The following is a 19893-nucleotide window of genomic DNA, read 5'->3' as shown; positions in this document are numbered from 1 at the left end:
GGACAGCTTGAGGGTTCCAGGCAGTGACAGAAGCTTTGGTTGACCTCCTACATCTGCCTGGCCCTAAGCCTGTCTGGTGTTTTGTGTGTGTGTGTGTTTAGTATTTTTAAAGTTTTTATTGACTTTGTTGCAATATTGCTTCTGTTTTATGTTTTGGTTTTTTGGCCTAGAGGCATGTGGGATCCTAGCTTCCTGAACAGGGATTGATCCTGCAACTGCTGTATTGAAAGGTGAAGTCTTAACCACTGGACTGCCAGGGAAGTCCCCTGTGGTTGTTGGTTAATTAGTGATTTGTGTGAGAGGCCAGCCTGCCACCACTTTCCCACAGCCTTTTTCTCTCCTTAGATCCTTTCCCCTCAGCCTTTTAACCTAAGAACAGGCCACACTGAAGGGACCATGTGCTGGTCAATGTGAAAGCACATTGTGGGTTTTTTCATTTAGTTCTATAACAGCTTCCCAGGAGGAAGATGTGTCAGTTATACCCATTTTACAAATGAAAAAACTGAACTCAAAGAGACATGAACGAACTTGTGTAAATAGGAAACAGCTGACCCTCAAACCCAAGGTCTATTGGAATCTTTAAAGATGGATTTTGCCAGTTGGGATTTATTGTTTTGGCTTAATTTCTTTTCATTTACCTCTTTTTGTTCCTCATCCATCTTTATATGCCTTTCCCCCCTTTTTAAAATTCTTTGATGGACCTTATGTCTATTAAATAGTCAGTAACAGCAATGACTTCTAAAATCCTCTGTAAATTACTAGAAAAATACTGTTTTAAATAATTGAATTCTTGAGCTTGTTTTCTCAGCTTTATATTCTGTGTAGCATTTATATTAAAATATTGCTTTTATTTTGTTTTAACATTAGGACTAATAGTGCAGCACACCAATAAAATTGGCAAAGGGTAGTAAAACAGAAACTTCTAATACAGGACCTGTTCTCATCTAATTTTTAAAAATTTTTCATCATGTTTTTTAAAAAACATTTTATTATGAACATCTTCAAGAAAAGTACAGGCAGAAGTAAAATGAACCACCAGTATGTACCATCTACATTTAATGATGAGAAAGTTTTTTCCCCATATTTGCTTCTTATTTTTCCTTTTTGTTAAAGTAAACCTAAGTATCATGTCATTTTCTAAATACTCTAATATATGTCTCTGAAAAATGAAGATACATTTTCTAACATACCTGTGACAGTGTTTGTCATGGTGAACAGAATCAATAGTAATTACTCCGTATCATCTGAATAGTGTCTATGTCGGCATTTTCATGTGGTCTCCCAAGTGCCTTCTTACAGTCCATTTGTTCAGATGATGTTCTAATCGAGGTCCACACACTGCAGTTGGTTGTTAGGTCTCTTAAGGAACTTGTCACTATGTTGTCATTGCCATTGTTGTTAACAATCACTGGTTTCTTTCTAGTTTTAATTTTGCTCCCTGTGACTCTTCTTTTCTTTTCCATTTCTTTTACTCTTTGACTCTTCTTTATTACCCTAAGATCGGGGTGCCTCTGCAACAATTTGAAAGAGCAGGGTCAGCCCCTAAACCTAGAACACAGCAAGAAGAAAGCCACCAGGAATGAGCCACTTGTCAGAGAATTTCCTTGAGCACAAAAGGTAGTGTGTTAGGTTGTTTTCCTGACCCTTTGTCTGGAGTCTCCTGAAAACCTCCTCCCCCTTTTTTTAAAAACTGACCAATAGATCCTCAGGTTACAATATTTACTGAGACTACCTTATCTACCATTCAAGAATTTCACTCACATGTGTTCTGAAACCCAGAAGAGCCAGTTTGCAGTTGGGAATGTGAAATGGCAGGTTAGGTTTGGATGTGAAATAAGGTCTCCGTGATGTATGACACACTTTCCTGTCCCCTCTCACGAGCCCTTTTGATAAACTTCTGGATTCAGAGTTAGCCCGAGGGTGGACCATTTCACCTTTGGTCCCAAATCAGGACCTTTCCCTGTCACCTGTCATCAGATCTCAGTTGTTTTCCTTTCTGCAAAAGCCCATTCATTGCCGAGGAAAAAGGTCAGACAAATACTTGCTAGTTTGTTCATCTTCCCAGGAAACCCCTGAAACAGTTAAGATGCATGTCCTCTAAAGAAAGAATATCAGAAATGACAGAAACCTGGGACAGAGGGCAGCCATCAGATGTGCAAGCTGATGGCCACAGGAGGTACTTGGGGTAAATTTGAGGGCTTTCAGACCTTCACCTAAGCAGGCTGTCTTTTTGGAGTAAGACATCGGAGAAGCTCATGGTTCTCTTTTTACGAGGGTTTTCTTCATCTAAACCCATTCATTTAATAAAGTGCTATTTACCCATATAGTTGAGGTTTAAAATTTTCGTTTCTTGCTTCTTTATTGAGATGTAATTGGAGGTTTAAATTCTTGAACTTTGTATCTGCCAAAGTTAGGTTCTTTGATAATTAGATTATTATAGAATCCTTGTCATGGCTATTTGTGGGTAACTAGAGCCTGCTTGGGAGAAGGCAGTGGCACCCCACTCCAGTACTCTTGCCTGGAGAATCCCATGGACGGAGGAGCCTGGTAGGCTGCAGTCCATGGGGTCTCGAAGAGTCGGACACGACTGAGCGACTTCACTTTCACTTTTCACTTTCATGCACTGGGGAAGGAAATGGCAGCCCACTCCAGTATTCTTGCCTGGAGAATCGCAGGGACGGGAGCCTGGTGGGCTGCCGTCTATGGGGTCACACAGAGTTGGACATGACTGACGTGACTCAGCAGCAGCAGCAGCAGAGTCTGCTTGTGTCTGGACCAGACTTCTGCGTGGAAATGCTGTGCAACCCCGAATCATTAGTGAGTCGAGAGCGTTTTGCATGTCACAGAGAGGAGCGGGAGGAGATTCAAAATACCGTGGTTGTGTACTTGTGGGCAGTGGCCTTTGAGAAGGAGTAAAAATAAATGAGCGGCAAATGTTGGTAAAATGCTTCCTTTTTTATCAATTCCCCATCTCTCACATGACATTAGAGTTAGGGTAGGGTATTAGGAATGCGCTTGGCCTGTGTGATGTGTGAGAAAAGTTTAAATTAATGGGATAGACCTCAGAATTTTCCTAAGATTTTAATTTTTTACAAATATTTTTATTTTCCATTATATTGGAAAGTATATTATATATATACTACATATGTATATATATAATATATTCTAGTATTTTCTTAATTTCTTTTTTCTATTAAGGTATTATTTATACTCAGAAAACAGTCATCTTTTTCAGTGTACAATTTTTCAAGTTTTGGCATACAGTCAGGTAACCATTATCACAACCAAGATAGAGAATGATTCCTGCTGTGCTTTGCAGCAGCCTCCTATTTTCTGTCTCTCTAGTTTGGCCTTCTCCAGAATGTCATATCACTGGAATCATTAACCATGGTTATTTGAGGTTCATACACACTGTTGCCTGCATCAGTAATTCATCCCTTTGTATTGCTGAATAGTGTTCCACTGTATGGGTAGACCTTGATTTGTTTATTACCCAGTTGAGGGATAAAGTTTGGCAATTAAAAATGAAACCTCTAAAAATTTTCATGCAGATTTCAGGGTGAACATACGTTTTCAGTTGCATAAATACCTAGAAGTGAGATATCTGAGTTATATGGTAAGCGTATGTTTAACTTTATAAGAAATTGCCCATCTGCTTTTCAAGGTGATTGTACCATTTTGTAGTCCCAATGGCAGGGTATAAAAGTTCTGCTGCATCTTCACCAGCACTTGGTATGGGCAATATTTTATTTGGCTGATTTTGTTTTTTAATTTTACCCATTCTATTAAATGTGTAATGGTATCCCATTGCAGTTTTAATTTGCATTTCCCTAATGACTAATGATGTGCTTATTTGCCATCTGTGTATTGTCTATGGTGAAGTGTCTGTTCAAATTCATTCCTTAAAAAAAAAAAAAAAAAACTGGAACATCTGTTTTTATGTTAGTGAAGTGAAGAGTACTTTATACATTCTCATATAAGCCCTTTATCAGATATGTAGTTTGCAAATACTTTCTCCCAGACTACAGCTTGTCTTTTCATTTTTCATTTGCAGACCTTTATTTCATATATGTCTTCCTTATTTTATTGCAAACATTTCATGCTCCGTGGATTTCATGCTGTCACGGGATGACACTGCAGGAAAGCATAGTAGGCAGTGTAGCATAGGGTTTGTTCAAGACACAGGTGCAGAGAGATGGACTCAGAAAGACTTCTTTAAGTCTAGTTATTCGAAGCCATTGTCTGTGCCAATGGAAAGGGACATTGTTGTGTTTCTTTCTAGCTGATATCTAGAAACACAACTTTCAATTTCAAGCCTGTGTAGTTAATGATAGGAATAGGTTCCTCTTGCCTAATGGATGAAAACATTTACAAAGGAAACCCTGAATTCCTAAGAATGCAACTGTGTTCTACTTCACATTATGTGCACACAGGAGAGAAAGCCAGAGGACAGTGAGACAGAGACACACATAGAAGAAGCAGTGTTAGATTCAGCTGTATATGACCACACATTTTGGGGGAAACAGGAATGGGAGACATGACTCCATTTTCCCGCAAAGTTCCTATTCTGTGCTTTGTGGGCAGTATAATGGTTTTCGAAAGGTAACTTGATTATGAGCTAGTTTTTTGTTTTGTTTTTTTCTTTTAAGCCTATGTCCTCATCCTGACATTTGATGCTATTCCAGTGAAACAAGTCAAATTAGAGAATAGAAATGGTTTTTATAAACTGTCACCTATGTTAGCAGTTCCAAAATAAGCACTTTGCAGTGAGAAATGGAGGTACATATATGGTCCCTTCCTTGATATTTTTTAACATCACGCATAGCACACTTCTTTTCTCTTGGTCTCTCTCCACTGCAGTTATTTTGTCTCCTTCTATGTGTGCACCCTGTGTATCATTGGTTATTTTTTTCATATCCTCTCTGAGTGGCCAAGAGAGGAGACTGTTGGGTTTTGCAATTTTTGAATCTTAGGACTTCATTTTCAGCATTTCTCACTTTTATCTTATTAAATATGAGAACTCATCAGTTTTCAATATTGGAATGAACTTTAGAGAACTTCTCATCTCTGTCTTTGTGGATAAGAGGATTGAGGCTCTGAATTTTGAAGGGATTCATAATCTTGGAGCCAAAGTGAATGGAAAAATGAGCCCTGAACAAACATAGGCCTCGTCCTTCCTATATTCTTTCCAGGCTGTAAATCAGGGAAAATATAAAAATAAAATATAAATCACTGCATGGTGCCTGGAAAGAGGATGTTCAGAGGTGCAACTCAAATGGGATTTTGGAAGTGCCACTGGGTTTAAGTGTAATGATAACTATGAATAAACTAATGAGAGCATTTAAAAAGTTATATCAAGAATATAGAGAAAGATATTAGGCTTTTAATCACTTAAGGGATTAAGCTGTCACAGCAAGCGCTGAATATATAGCAGCTGAACATATGAGCCAGGCCAGGGTGCTGCGGACCGGTGGCCTGTGGCTGGGAGGGCCCCTGGTGAGCTCACGCTGTGATCAGAGTACAGTGTGTCTTTACAGCACTCAGGACCGTGGTGGCCAGAATATGGACATCATGATGAGGGGTTTCTGCTGCAGGCCTAGTCTAAACTTGTCCTCAGTTGCCTGGAAACTGGGAGACTGGTGTATCAAAGGAATGTGGGAGATATGCTCTCTAGGAGTTGTTTAGAAGCCTTTTTAAAGGACTCCAGCCCAAGTGCCTTTTAGTCTGTGATATGGGAGCCATACCTAGACCCACCGTGGGCATTACAGGGCCACCAGGAGCTACACAGAAATGTTTTAGCAGGAGCCCCTTTATTCTAGCAGCCCTAAAAGGCTGCTCAACCTTAGTAATAAGTTGCCGCCGCCAGCGCTTAACTCTGCACCAGGCTCTATTTCAGCACATTCCCTGTATATTGAGTGATTCAACCCTTCCCACCGCCCTGGTAAGGAAGAATCATCATCATCTCCATTTCACAGATGAGGAAACTGAGGCCCAGAGGGCTTCAGTGACCTGCCCAAGGTCCCAGATTGAATGTGCAAAAACTAGGATTTCAATATAGGTCTCTCTGACTCCCAAACTCTTAGCAGCACATCACAGTGCCTCCTGTATTCACACTGCAAACACTTAATGCCTAAATGTACCAGCCTGTACCATAGCCAATAACTCCATGTGGCTCCGGAGCCCTTGAAATGGCTGTTGAAAGGATAATATTGGGTTGGCCAAAAGATTTGTTCGGGTTTTTCTGTAAGATGGTGTGGAAAACCTGAATGAACTTTTTGGCCAGCCCAGTATTTTTGGATGTACTAGGTTAAGTAGAATATAGCATTAAAATTAATTTCATCTGTTTCTCTTGACTCTTTAACATGTGGTTACTGGAAATTCTTATCTTCCATGTGGGGCTCACATTTTATTTCTCCTGGAGACCGCTGGCCTGGAAGATCCACGTCACGTCACAAAAAGGCCTGTGAAACAACCATTGGAAGCAGGCTACAGACAGTGCATGGTGACTGTAGATAGCTGGGACCCCGCTGGGCAGAAGGGCCCATCTCCCGTTATTGCTTAGAGATGCAGTGAGTCAAAACCAACATTTCCCTAGGATCTATTTCAGGATATTAATAGCAAATCCAAACAAACTCTAAGACCTATAAAATACAGGCCCGGGTATGTTCAGCATTGTGCTATTTCAAATAGATGTGTTTTAAATATTTCCTGAAGTTATTTCAAGGGTGCCTCAGTTTGATCATTTATGAAATGGAGCTAGTAGGACTTGTCACATGTGGTGCTGTGAGGAGCAATCAGGTTAGTCCACGTGAAGTGCTTTCAGCAGCGCTCGGCATGGTGGAAAGCTTAAAGCAAATATGAGCCAGGATTATTGTTAACAAGGTAGTCAGTGTTGTAGTTACTGCATGTAGTTGAAGGAGCTGGGGGATGCTGAATATGGGAGGATGCAGCAGGGCCTTTGGGGCAAGAATCTCAGCTTCTGCACCTGAGTCAGCAAATTTACCTCCCCAGTATAGGGGAGGCACCCAGCCCTTGGAAGGTGGTGTGATGACCCTCAGATATGCCTTCCATCACCCACCACCAACCACTCATCACAGCCCCTTGAACTGCAAGAAGCTTCTAATTGTTTTCTCCCAATGGCATCTCCTTCTCTCCCCGAAAGGAAAGTCTGTCAGTACACTCCTCTTCATCTCGTTCTATTTCCAAGGACTTTCAATCCCCTCATAAATTGGCCCAGATCCCATAATTTTCCTGATTCCATAGATGAACAAAACATAGACTGGTTTCTTTTCTGCAAGACTTCTCAGAGCTCTTAAAATGCTAATGTGTATGGAAAAAGTCCCAATTGTAAATGCTGTATAAAGTATTTTGCAAACCCACTTGGCTTGTTTTGGGAAATATCTTCTGGGACTAACGTTCCATAAACTGCTACTGGGGAAACATTGTCCATAAAGGTTCTGGCCAGCCAAAAGGGAAATCTCTCCCGCCACTGCCCTTTGCACCCTTGTCCCCCTAGCCCTGTGTGTGGAGCACTGTTAGATGTTGGACTGGGCGTGCCATTCCCCCACCCCGCCCCCGCCCCACCCCAAAACTAACAGTTTGTCCAGAGAAATGGGACACGTTTGGGTATGTGACTCTCTAGAGTATCTAGGAATTCACTGTTGTTTTTCAGGCTGTCAAACTGAGTACCCTTAAAAAAAATTAAGTCTTGATGATTTTCATTCATACGCTTTAGAAATTTATATACACAGAACAGTTCCTTCCCTTAGTTCCTTCTCCATCCAGTTTCTGGAAACACATTGTTCTTTATATTAGAACATTCATTGGTTTTATGGCTATTTTTGTTTTTATGTTTTATCTCTTTCTTCCCTACATTGTGCTTGTTTACCCATCTTCCTCTGATCCCAGTAGACTGTGGTTCCTGTCTCATCAAGTCTCTCTCTGGCGGTTTCACTGAATAACTCTTTGAGGGTAGATCTTAAACATCACTAGAACAGAGGGCGGGAGCTGCCCTCAGCTTCCACTTTTTGTTTGTTGTATGCTATCAGTCTCTGGAGCCAGTTGAGAGGTGGAAGTGTTTGTGGCATTTGTTTCCATCTCAGACTAGGTCTTCCCACGTCAGTCTGCATGTGCCTCTTACCTAGATTGCAAGTTCCAAGGGAACAGGGGGCTGGTCTTTACGACTTTCCTTCCTTCCTCCTCTCCCTCCCTCCTTTCCTTTAGAAGACTCTTCCAAAAATAGAATTGTTTTGTTTGAGAAACTCTGAAGTCAACATTCTAATTTATAAAGAGGGGCTGTTTTGCATACTGCTAGTAAAGCAATAACAACTAATAATTCCTATCACACTAAGTATTAAATGGAGCTTTCCTATGAGCCACATTCTGTGTAATAGGCATTTTTCGTATTATCTCTTTTAACAGTTACAGTTACCCTTAGTGTATGCTATTAGTATCCTCTTTTTATGGATGAGAAAACTGAACCTTTAAGGTAGGAAATTGCCCAAGAAGGGGCAGCTAGAGGCATGCTAAGGCAGGACCATGAATCAGGGCTGGTCTGGCTCCAGAATCCAGGTGTGGAACCTCTGTGGACTCCTGTCCACTTGCTTCTGGCTGTCAAGTCCTGGAGAAGCAGAAAGGGGACCTGCTAAAATCCTGGCACTCCAGCCTTCCCTTTGGTCCTGTGCTGTGATTCCCCTGCCCACTTAGACCACGAGGTCACAAGGTGGCTCAGTGCCTCAAGGAAGATTCAGTTAAATTTTGATAAACCTTATAAACATAGAGAGCAATGATTAACTTCCCAGCTGTTAATGTTAACATTCGAAAATCCTTAGCTCAGCCCTAGTGGGTGGGAAGCACTCAGTGAGTAACTCACTCAGAATAACCAGGCCTGGATGTTATTTTCTAAAATAATTCCAGTTGTTTAGTAATGTCATATGCGTTTTATGGCATGGCAATGTGAAATGAAGCTCATTTAAAACATTTTTGCCAGTAAATAAACAAATTTTTTTTTTTTAGCTGTCACGTTTTTTAATATTGATACTATCTTAAGTTTTTATGATACTTTGTTTTTAAGGATCCTCCCCAAGTTTTATTTCTGTTTTGTTGTTGTTTATTTCAACTTACTTGGCCAGTGCTTTGCACAAAATAGATGCAAAAAAATAAGATTTTAAAATTCATTTTGTAATTCTATATACTTTCTTATTTAAGTCTCAAAATACCCTTAAGGGTGTAAACAACTATTTATATACCCACTGAAGAGGTCAGAAAACTTAAGGCCAAGAGAAGTGATTCAGAAAAGATCATTTAAGGGTACAAACAGCTTGTCTTTAGAATTATTTTTAAGCCAGAAAATTGTTTAAAAAAAAAAAAAAGTCATTCTCCCTAGAGAGAAGTCCAATCGTAGTCACAGAAAGAAATTGTACATGCTTATTTAAGGCAACATTATTCAGTTGAATTGTAGAACCCAAATGCCCACTAATGAATGAATGAAGAACAAAAGATGATACATCTATATAGTAGAATACTAGATGGCAACAAAAAGTAATAGAGTGCTGATTACAAGTTACAGCATGGATGAACCTTGAAAACATTATGCTAAGTGAAAGAAGCCAGACATAAAGAGCATGACTCCGTTTGTATTAAATGCGAATCCATAGATAACGAAATATAGGTTAATGATTGCCAAAGACTGAGGGGACGAGGAAGAATGAGGAGTGATAACTTGATGGGTACAGTGTCTCTTCTTTTGGCAATACAAGTATTCTAAAATTAGGTAATAGAAATGATTACACAGCTCTATAAATATACCAAAAAACATTGAACTGTATACTTTGAAAATATGAATTTTATAATTAAAATTATATCTTACTAAAAAGTGATAATAAATGTAAAACTTTATGTGGGTGAAATGAAGAGCAAAAGTACACTGATCATTTATACCATGCTTTCTACCAGGGTGAAATTTCATTATGTAGCTCATTCTGATAAAACTGTTAGCAAAGTGACATTGCAAATTTGAAATACTAAGCTTATTCCATTATGCTATCAGGTCACTAAAGAGAAATGTGAATGACTTTCTTTTTATCCTAGCAACGTGTGTCCCTTGGTGAAAATCGTTCTCTGGTATTAACAGTTTCTATTCAGAGGCAAGAGAGTTGAGCAGATATAGCAGTTAAAGTGTCTGGTTTTTCCATTCTCAGTAAAAATGTTCTTGCATTTGTAGTCATAGCGAATGTTCTAAACTTTAAAGCTCCTACTCTTTGTAAAGCCAAATTCAAAACTGCATGCTAAAATGGTTAATGTGGTAGAAATTAGTTGGGCTAATTAGGTCAATAAATATTTTAACTCATTAAGATAAAAGGTCAGACAGGTAAAAGACTGGGAAAGTATGTAATAGAAGGTGTTGTCTTTGATTCTGAAGACATAATTTTATTCCTGGATTTTTATACCATATATAGCATACTAAATTGTTTCTTTGATACAAAGATTAGTTGTGAATGAAATGTCTTCCAGGTGTATTAGGATTTGCATGACTTATTCTCCATTATTTCTGTTCTTTGTTAGAAATCTCTTTTAGTGATTAATGTCTTAATTTTTTCAACTTTGCTACTTAAGTGTACTTTTTTTGCAATTAATGCCTGATTTATTCTCAGGTTTTCCCATGCCCAAGTACCCCCTGATGATTCTCTTAGAGGTGATTCTTCTATGTGGTCGAAAGAGTGAATTCTGTATAGTATTTCCTTAGTATTTTTCTTGCTGCAGTTATACTTCTCTCTAAATAAATCTTTTTTAAGTCAAAGTATTTATGGAAGACAATAAGTAAAGATTATTTGCTTTTCACAAACTAAGTAATATATTTTCTTTTCTTCACAGCTTTATTGAGATATAATTCACATACCATACTATTCATCCATTTAAAGTGTCCCATGATTTTCAGTGTGCTCACAGTTATGTGCACCCACCATCACAGTCAATAATAGAACGTTTTTATTACTTGAAAAAGAAACCCTGTGCCCATTAGCTATCAACTCACTAGCCAAGGTCCTCACCCTGCCTCCAGCACTTAGCAACTGAGCTACTTTTGTCTTTATCGAGTTGCCTATTCTGAAAATTTCATATGACTGGAATCATATAATTTATTGGCTTTTGTGACAGGCTTACTTCACTTTACTGATATAATAAGGTTTATCAAAATGTTTTATAGTGGTGAAAGAGTCCATTCATTAGAAATATTTAGCAGTTATAAACAAATATGCATCTCATATCAGAGCACCAAAATGTGCGAGGCAAAAACTGACAGAAATGAAGAGATAAATAAAAAATTCAACAGTAATAGTTGGAAATTCAATACTACTTTCAGTAGTAGATAGACTAGCTAAGCAGAAGATTAACTAATAAATAGAAAATTTGAACAACACTGTAAACCAACTATATACCTAACAGATGTGTGTAGAACACTCTACTTCAGAGCACACATTATTCTGAAGTACACATAGAACATTCTCTAGACTAAACCATATGCAAAGCTATAAAACATATCAATAAATTTAAAATCATAGAAGTAATGCAGAGTATCTTCTCTGACTAAAGTAAAATGAAACTGGAAATCAATAACAGAAAAAAATGGGAAACTCAAATATATTTGGAAAGTAAATAGCACACTCCTGAATAATCAAAGAAGTTGGAAAGTACTTTGAGATAAATGAAAATGAAGGCATAACATATCAAAACGTATGGGATGCAGCTAAAGCATGACTTGGAAGAACATTTATAGCTATATTTTAATGCCTCAAACAATAAAGAATCCACCTGCAATACAGGAGACCTGGGTTCGATCCCTGGGTCGGGAAGATCTGCTGGAGAAGGGCATGGCAATTTACTCCTGTATCCTTGCCTGGAGAATCCCATGGACAGAGGCGCCTGGTGCACTACAGTCCAGGGGGTCGAAAAGAGTCAGACATGACTGAATGACTAGCACACACACACATTAAGAAAGAAAGATCTCAAATCAAAAATGTAACCTTCCACTTTAAGATACTTGACAAAGAAGAGGAATCTGAAATGCAGTACAAGCTAACATCCAGTTTTCAATGTGGCTACCATACACCTGTTATATAAAGCTAGTGTTTGTGAAAATGTGCACCAGATACTGTTTTCCAGTATGGGCTCGGTTTAGAAACGCAACGGAATCATGAGCCTGTTTCAGTTCCTAACTCTTAAGTAGTGTTATGTGATAGAAGGAGCACTGTTTAGGGTGTTGGTCAAATCCATGCCTGATTCCTGATGCCAACACACCCTATATGTGACATTCGACAAGTTGCTTCATCTCTCTGAGACTTACATTTCTCATCTGTACAGTAGACGTAATTTTCTCTGTCTGAGAATTGCAAGATAACATGTAAAAGGTCCTAGTTCGATATCTGGCAGGTAGTAGGTGCTTGATTAATATTTATTTATAATCACTGGTGAATTAAAATTGGAATGACAGCGTAAGTACCTATATGGCATGGATATACATATATGAATGGGGCTTCCCAGGTGGCTCAGTGGTAAAGGAATCTACCTGCTGATGTAGGAGGCAAATGAGATGTAGGTTCAATCCCTGGGTTGGGGAAAATCCCCTAGAGGAGGAAATGGCAACTCACTCCAGTATTTTTGCCTGGAGAATTCCATGGACAGAGGAGTCTGGCGAGCTACAGTCCATGGGGTCACAAAGAACTGGACACATCTAAGCAACTGAGCATGCACACATACATATATGAATATTCTTGAGAGAGAGACTGGAAGAAAAGTAGTCTAATGTCGAATCCTACTGTGTACCAGGCTTAGGGCTGGTCACATTATCTATAGCTGTACCACATATAACTTTTTTGACAGTTTGGACTGATATCACTGTTTTAACAACCACTAAAATACTCTACTTAGGCAAAATACACATGCTGGCCTAATTGATTGTTTTAGAAATAGCTTATAATGGTTAAATATTTGAGCCCCTCAAATATGAAAGGACTAAAACTTCAACTTGTTGTTATTACTGGTGTAATAAATTCCATTAATTGTGTTTTAGGAAAGCATATTTCTTAGTTGTGCAATTCTGTTGCCTATTTGGACTACAGATTAGTGGCATTAAAGCTTTGAAACACATTTATGATTTGATTGGCAAGATAACTGATTAAGTTCTGCTTTTACTGAAAGCATATTTTAGCAGGCACTTTTATGCTTATTTTGTTTATTGTGTGGTTGATGACTGAGTATTTTCACCAGCAACACAAGCCTCAAACCAGGTTCAGTACTTGTCAAAACTGTAACATGAATATGAATCACTTAGAGATCTTGTTAAAATGTGGATTTTGATTTATCAGGTCTAGAGCGGGGCCTGAGAATTTATATTTCTAACAAGCTTCCAGGGATTGCAGATGTTGCTGGTCCATGGACCACACTTTGAGCTGCAAGATTGTGTAGAATTCAAGCGGTACCTAGGCTAGAATCAGAAATGAGGAGAGCCCATCTGGTATTACATATCACAGTCCCAAATGCCTATTCATACTCTCTGAGTATAATCTACTTCCTTAGCTGAGCCCTGTAATAATTAAAACTTTGTAGGCATTGAACAGCAGTGATTCTATTCTTACATTTCATGTATTACAGTGATTAAATATGGTAATAGAATAAACCCTGTTATGCATTTTCAGTAGTCCTTTGTACTGTCTATTACCTTGCACACTGCTCAGGCCCCTCTACACTGTATCTCATTGAATATGAAAAGTGGTGTACATGAAGCATCTCCATTTCCATTCTCTAGAGCTCTATAGCTGCCTTGTTGGCCCTTACTCTATGAATAGCAAAGAACAATGAATACAAACCACTTAAACCCCAGTCAGACTTTTGTTACTAAATAAAGAGAGTAAGCAATTGTTTCCCCTAAACTCAGGCCTGCTTTTCTAATAATTTAAGTGAGCATTTATGGAAGTTTCCTTGGAGAAGCTGGCAATCCACTGGCAATCCACTGGCAGTCCACTCCAGTATTCTTGCCTGGAGAATCCCATGGACAAAGGAGCCTGGTGGGCTACAGTCCACGGAGTCGCAAAGAGTTGGCCATGACTGAGCGATTAAGACACACACACAAGCTTACAGGAAGGCTGATTTCAAGTCTTTAGTCCTTTAAATGAGAGCACAGATTGAGTTTTACCTGGAGAGTCCATAGCATGCACAATTTGATTTTTGTATGTAATTTTACTACAGAGGCATCATTTTAAGACTTGTCAAATTAAATTCTTAGTATGAAATATATGTGGCTCGAAATATAATGCATGCCATCTGATTTGTTACAGAACATAGAAATAGTCACAGTAAGGACAAGAGGAAAACGAGGACAAGAAAACGGAGAGGGAGGAGTAGCCTGGCTGATGACATGGCTGTGTTAAGCAGCAGCTTAACCACAAGCACGCTTCCTGCCAATGGTAGCAAAACAGACAGCACAAGGGAGAAGGGGACCCACAGAAGAACAAAACGTTTTTTATCCTATCCACGGTTTGTAGAAGTGATGGTGGTAGCAGACAACAGAATGGTTTTATACCATGGAGCGAACCTTCAACATTATATTTTAACTTTAATGTCAATTGTAAGTATATTCAAAAGTAGGTGATTTATGTTTCTAAATGTGCCTTTGGGAATGGGTTTCTACCCAGTGCTTTGGAGGATCATTCAGGTCTGTCATTTCACCGATTCAGGCAAGTGACTGAAGAGAACATAAGATTATTCATTGGCTGACAATAATGAGTATAAATAGTGAGTGTTTATTCTGCATTAGACAGTGTACTTCTTACTTAAAAGGCATCATTTCTAATCCTCCTGGCAACTCCGCTAGGTAGATTGTCATTCCTATTTGGTTGATAAGAAAACTGAACCTCACAGGAGTTGGGTTGCTTGTCCTAGATCATGTAAAGCCAGTAAAGTAGCTTAGAGACTGCGTGTGATCTTCAGCCTGTCCACTTCTCCAAATCAGTGCCCTTTGACGTGTGAACTGGCACAGCCAGGTGTGGGTCACCAGCAAGACATCTGGGCGCTGGTTGTGAATCAGAGTCACTGGTGGAGCTTTGTGAAATGTCTCTATCCCCCGCCCCCAGGATTTTTAATTAAGTAATTTTGGGGTGGGGCTTAGGAATCTCTCACTTAAATTTTGAGTTTTTCTGCTTCCATTTTGAATTGAAAAAGTAATAAATTTGCATGACAGAAAAACAGATCAAGCAGATCCAAAGACTAGGGGAAAATCCTAAGTGCTTTCCCCTACCCAGTCTCCCAGAGGCCACCTATGTGGCAAGTTTATTTGCCCATGTTTCTAACCAGCACTGCCCAATAGAAACATGATGCAAGCCATGTTTAAAAAATATAGGTGTATGTAATTTAAAATTTTGTTAGCCACACACACACGAAAGAAACAGGCAAAATTAATTTTAATTGTGTATTTTGTTTTATATCTAAATGTTATTTCAAAAATATTAATGAGATAAGTTTTTCTCCATATTAAGACCTTAAAGCCACGTATGGGCTGCACACTCAGAACACATCTCAGTTCAGACAAGCCACATTTCAGTTGTTCAGTGACTACTTGGCAAGTGGCCACCATATTGGACAGTGAAGTTCTGGACACTTCTTAGGCAAACATGTATGGGTGTATTTTTTTCAGAGATGGAGCATATGTAATATGGTTTTACATATTCCTGTTTTCTTAAAATATTGGAGATTGTCCCATAATAGTCCATATGCTCTGCCTTCATTCATTTTAAGCCTCAGGCTAGCATTCCTATTAATAGATTGACCCTAGTTTATTTGAATGGAAATCTACTTGTATTACATTCCCCAAATGCATATGAAAAGCTGCCCTTTGGGAATATCCATTTAGCGTTTCCTCTTTCCTCTCTATGGCCTTGTGTTCTCCTCGTGCTTCCCCTGTGATTTCACCTGTGCTGTGAATCACTCCGCTGTGTTCCTCATCCCCCTACCCACTTGCCTCTTCCCCCCACTCTCCCTCACCCCGTTCCTCAAGTTCAGTCTCATTTGCCCCAGCCCTCTCCTATTCTGGTGGAGGGAAAGAAAAACCTAGTCATGCCTTTTACAGACTCAACTCCATTTCTGCCCCATAAATTCAGACCTGTCAAGAATTTTAATGACAAGCATGGACTTAAGGTCAAATTGATCTTGCTTGAGAATTCCAGCTCTGCTGTTTACCACTCTCTGTTTAGCCTTGGACAAGTTGCTTAACTTCTCTGAGCCTCATTTTTCTCATTTGCTGAGCAAAGATTATGGACATACCTAGTTTGAGTGTTGCTATGGGGACTAAATACAAAGGCATATGCTGTTTTTAGCAAGGATCTAGGCTACAGCAAGCATTCAATGGGTATAGCTCTCATAATTAACGGTATTAATGGAGAAAAAAAAAGTTACCAGATTATGGAGAATATAAATGTTTGGTACACCAGCAGTATTAGCAAGCTTGTTGTCCATGTGAGATTGCATAAATGGCAGTCCAGCTTCAACTTGATCAAAAATTATTATCCAGTGTTTTGGCACTGAGAACTGCTAAGTTACATGGCCGTGTGGTTTCCTTGGAAAACACCTTGAAATTTAAACTTGCTTGCGTTTATTACTCTCTGAAACTGCCATCTGTGCATTTTACGAAGAGACTTTTAAGAAATATTTGTTGACTGAATGAAAATTCAGAACTCCAAAATGCATGTTTATCAAACATAAAAAGCCATGGAGACCATAAGAAGTGATTTGCTTATTGCTTACAAAGAATTCACAATTAACTTTGAAAAATTTATCTTGGTTGCAGGTAGCCTCTATCTATAAAGACCCAAGTATTGGAAATTTAATTAATATTGTTATTGTGAATTTAGTTGTGATTCATAATGAACAGGTAATAAAGTTTTATTTCTTTTTTCTTCTCTCTGTGTCCTAAATGGCATATCTAATTGGTGTTGTTACAGTGGATCAACCATAATTCTTGTCTGTATTTAGGAAGGACCTTCCATATCTTTTAATGCTCAGACAACATTAAAAAACTTTTGCCAGTGGCAGCATTCAAAGAACCATCCAGGTGGAATCCAGCATGATACAGCGGTTCTTGTGACGAGGTATATGGATGTCTTATCCTTCCAGTCTTTTAGTTTCTGGTCAAGTTGAGGGGATAAGGTTGTATATTGCTGATAGTCAGCCCCTAGTCCAGAGTTTTTCAACTTTAGCACTGTTGACATTTTGGATCAGATAGTTTTGTGCTGTGGGGACTGCCCTGTGCCCTGCAGGATGGCTGGCAGCATCCTTTGTCTCTACCTGTTGTATACTGGCAGCTCTCCCTCCTCTTGACTGTGACAGCCACAGTATTGTCCAGATGTTGTCAGATGCTCTCTGAGGGTGCATGGGGGAGAGGACAGACTCACAGCTGGTTAAGGTAGGCAATAAGTGTGTTAGACAGTCCTGAAAGTAAACGCCCTTATAGAGGGGGCAGCTGCCATTCAGACTGTGCAGGATATACATACAATCTTGCCAGCTTTTGTGATTCTGTAAGAAGCCAGAAATGAGGATTTTTTTTTTTTTTTTGAAAATGTGAAAGCTCCTAGTTTTTAAATGGTAGCTTCTAGTTCAGAATATTTAAAACGCTATGCAGGGCAACAAAGAAGTGTGCTGGCCTTGGGCTTCGCTGGTGGCTCAGACAGTACAGAAGTATGCTGGCCTAGTCATGTCTTCCATCAACCGTCTTTGATATGGCCACAAATTCTTAACTAAACTTAAGTGAAAGGCAGTTATAGCCTTCTCAGAATGTTTTTTCAGAAAGTAGAATCACTTGTTTCAAGGTATGAGGAAAATCCTGGATGGAAAGGTTTTCATTTGCCCTTGGCCACCCTGGTTGACAGGAGATGGCTCAATGTAGTTTTTAATCTGTAAGTGAGTGATTCATAAATTTTTTGAGTTGCAAACCCTTGGCTCTGTTAACTAGGTTTTTGTCATCCCTCCCCATCCCTAAAGTAGTGAAAGGCTGAAGTGTTTGCTTGCATTGATGTTTACTGTTGGGTGTCAAGGCCCTAAAGCAAGTCTGCTTTGCTTTCAGACAGGATATCTGCAGAGCTCATGACAAATGTGATACATTAGGTGAGTCCACTGTGCGTATCCGCTCTGGCTTCAACACTTTATGACATGCTTTTCTTCCAAGCCACAAATGCTTTTTAAAGTAAATCCTTGTTTGTTTGTTTGTTTTCCTCTCTAATAGGTCTGGCTGAACTGGGAACCATTTGTGATCCATACAGAAGCTGCTCTATCAGTGAAGATAGCGGATTGAGTACAGCTTTTACAATAGCCCATGAACTGGGCCATGTGTATGTTTCTTTTCCATATTTTCATTTAATTTGGAGTGACCTAAAACTTTTGTTCCTTCGCATCAGTGAGCATTCACTGGACTTTAAAAGGTGTAAGACACTTCTCGAGGCATAGTTTGCAGGGTTGAAAAGCTTTAAACCTTGTTGGGAGAAATGATTTTGACTTCAGAAAGCTGAGTAAACGCAATGCACCCTGCATTTAGCTCATGTGTCTCTTTGGCTTAGCTGGTAAACAGGTTTACCAGGCAAGGTCTAATATGCTCCTTTCCTACTTCAAAGTGGAAGAAAGGGGGTCTTTCTACCCCTTCCACTGAAGCAGAGAGTATATCAGCCCAGAAAATTTATCTGACATAATATCTTTGTTTACTAGGGCCCTCCAACATTGCTGTGGCCTGCACAATTTTCCCAAACCCAGATCATTCCTGATTCTGGTTATACAAGTTTGTCCTTCAGATACTAGCCTCTGAGAACAGAAGTGACCCTCTTTCAGGGGAAAGAATGAACAAAGATACAGAGAAGAAAGAAACCATTTCTTATTTATGATCATTAAGTGTTTGGTCATTGTGGAATTGGCTTTTCATTTTTGTTCTTTAGCGACAAAGCCTTGTTAGAATGTGGAGCAAAACAGTATAAATTTACTCAAAATTATTCCAGTTTTTTATCTGCCATCTTTTCTTTCTGCAGTGATTAAATTACTTATGTTATACCTTTTTGAAATAATTTTCAAAAATAGCTGTGTATTGATCTGCATGTCAGATGTTTACTTTAGAGATAACATCATCTATTAAGCAAACTCTTTCATTTGCCAAATGTTTTTTGAAGGCACTTTATATGCAGTGTACTATGGTAGGTGTAATGCAATATGCATATGTAGAGGAATCTCTAATCCCAGTTCCACAATCTCTTATCCCAATTCCACATATAATGAATGTATTTTCAAGCATATTTGAAGAGCATACTCCTTTTATTCTTCAAGGAAATATCATCAGGTGCTCAATATTTACAGAATAAAAAAGGCATGACTTTCAATTAAGCCTTTGTGATGGATCAGAGTCCTTCCTAGTCAACTGTCTCTCTGTCCCTTGATTTCTCAAATACGTTCCTGAAACTCAAGGATTTCTTGGAACTAGATTTGAAAATTACTGGTTCTACCAACATTTCCCAAAGTTTGGTACTCTTACACTGATTCCAAGAGAACGGTACATGGGACGAAATAAGAGTGTTGTAATCCAGTGATTTAAAATTTTTTTCCTAGCCATGTTTGGAGTGCCAAGGCCAAATGCCATGAAGTAAAGGTTCTGACAAGTCCTGTATTGATTTTAGCTCGGGTGTTGATTTTAACTCAGTTCCCCCATACTTATTTTAACAGAATCTTTGGAGGATTTTTCATTTATTTGTTTTACATGAAACCTAGTAAATTACTTTAGACCTTTAAATAAAAGATGTAGATTTCATAGTGAGGAATAGGGTGACGTTTCAATGGGACAACTATTCCTGCCCCAGAACCTGGAACAGGGAGAGT

At 38.9% G+C, this 19893-nt stretch overlaps 1 protein-coding gene across 2 annotated transcripts in view; it reads left to right on the top strand.

Annotated features, from left to right (window-relative positions):
• The window catches only part of ADAMTS9 (ADAM metallopeptidase with thrombospondin type 1 motif 9), a 164275-nt gene that overhangs the window by 13775 nt on the left and 130607 nt on the right, over positions 1 to 19893 (top strand). For both annotated transcript variants that reach the window (XM_043442385.1, XM_043442384.1), the window contains exons 4-8: positions 14331 to 14620; positions 16835 to 16918; positions 17020 to 17135; positions 18107 to 18147; positions 18266 to 18371. In XM_043442385.1, the coding sequence (XP_043298320.1) occupies positions 14331 to 14620; positions 16835 to 16918; positions 17020 to 17135; positions 18107 to 18147; positions 18266 to 18371 (637 nt within the window). The remainder of the gene's footprint in view (positions 1 to 14330; positions 14621 to 16834; positions 16919 to 17019; positions 17136 to 18106; positions 18148 to 18265; positions 18372 to 19893) is intronic.

This window comes from Cervus canadensis, chromosome 22 (assembly GCF_019320065.1).
Source record: "Cervus canadensis isolate Bull #8, Minnesota chromosome 22, ASM1932006v1, whole genome shotgun sequence".
Taxonomy (NCBI): Eukaryota; Metazoa; Chordata; class Mammalia; order Artiodactyla; family Cervidae; genus Cervus; species Cervus canadensis.
The sequence above is the reverse complement of the archived record's forward strand: the minus strand, read 5'-3'. Positions and strand labels throughout refer to the sequence as shown.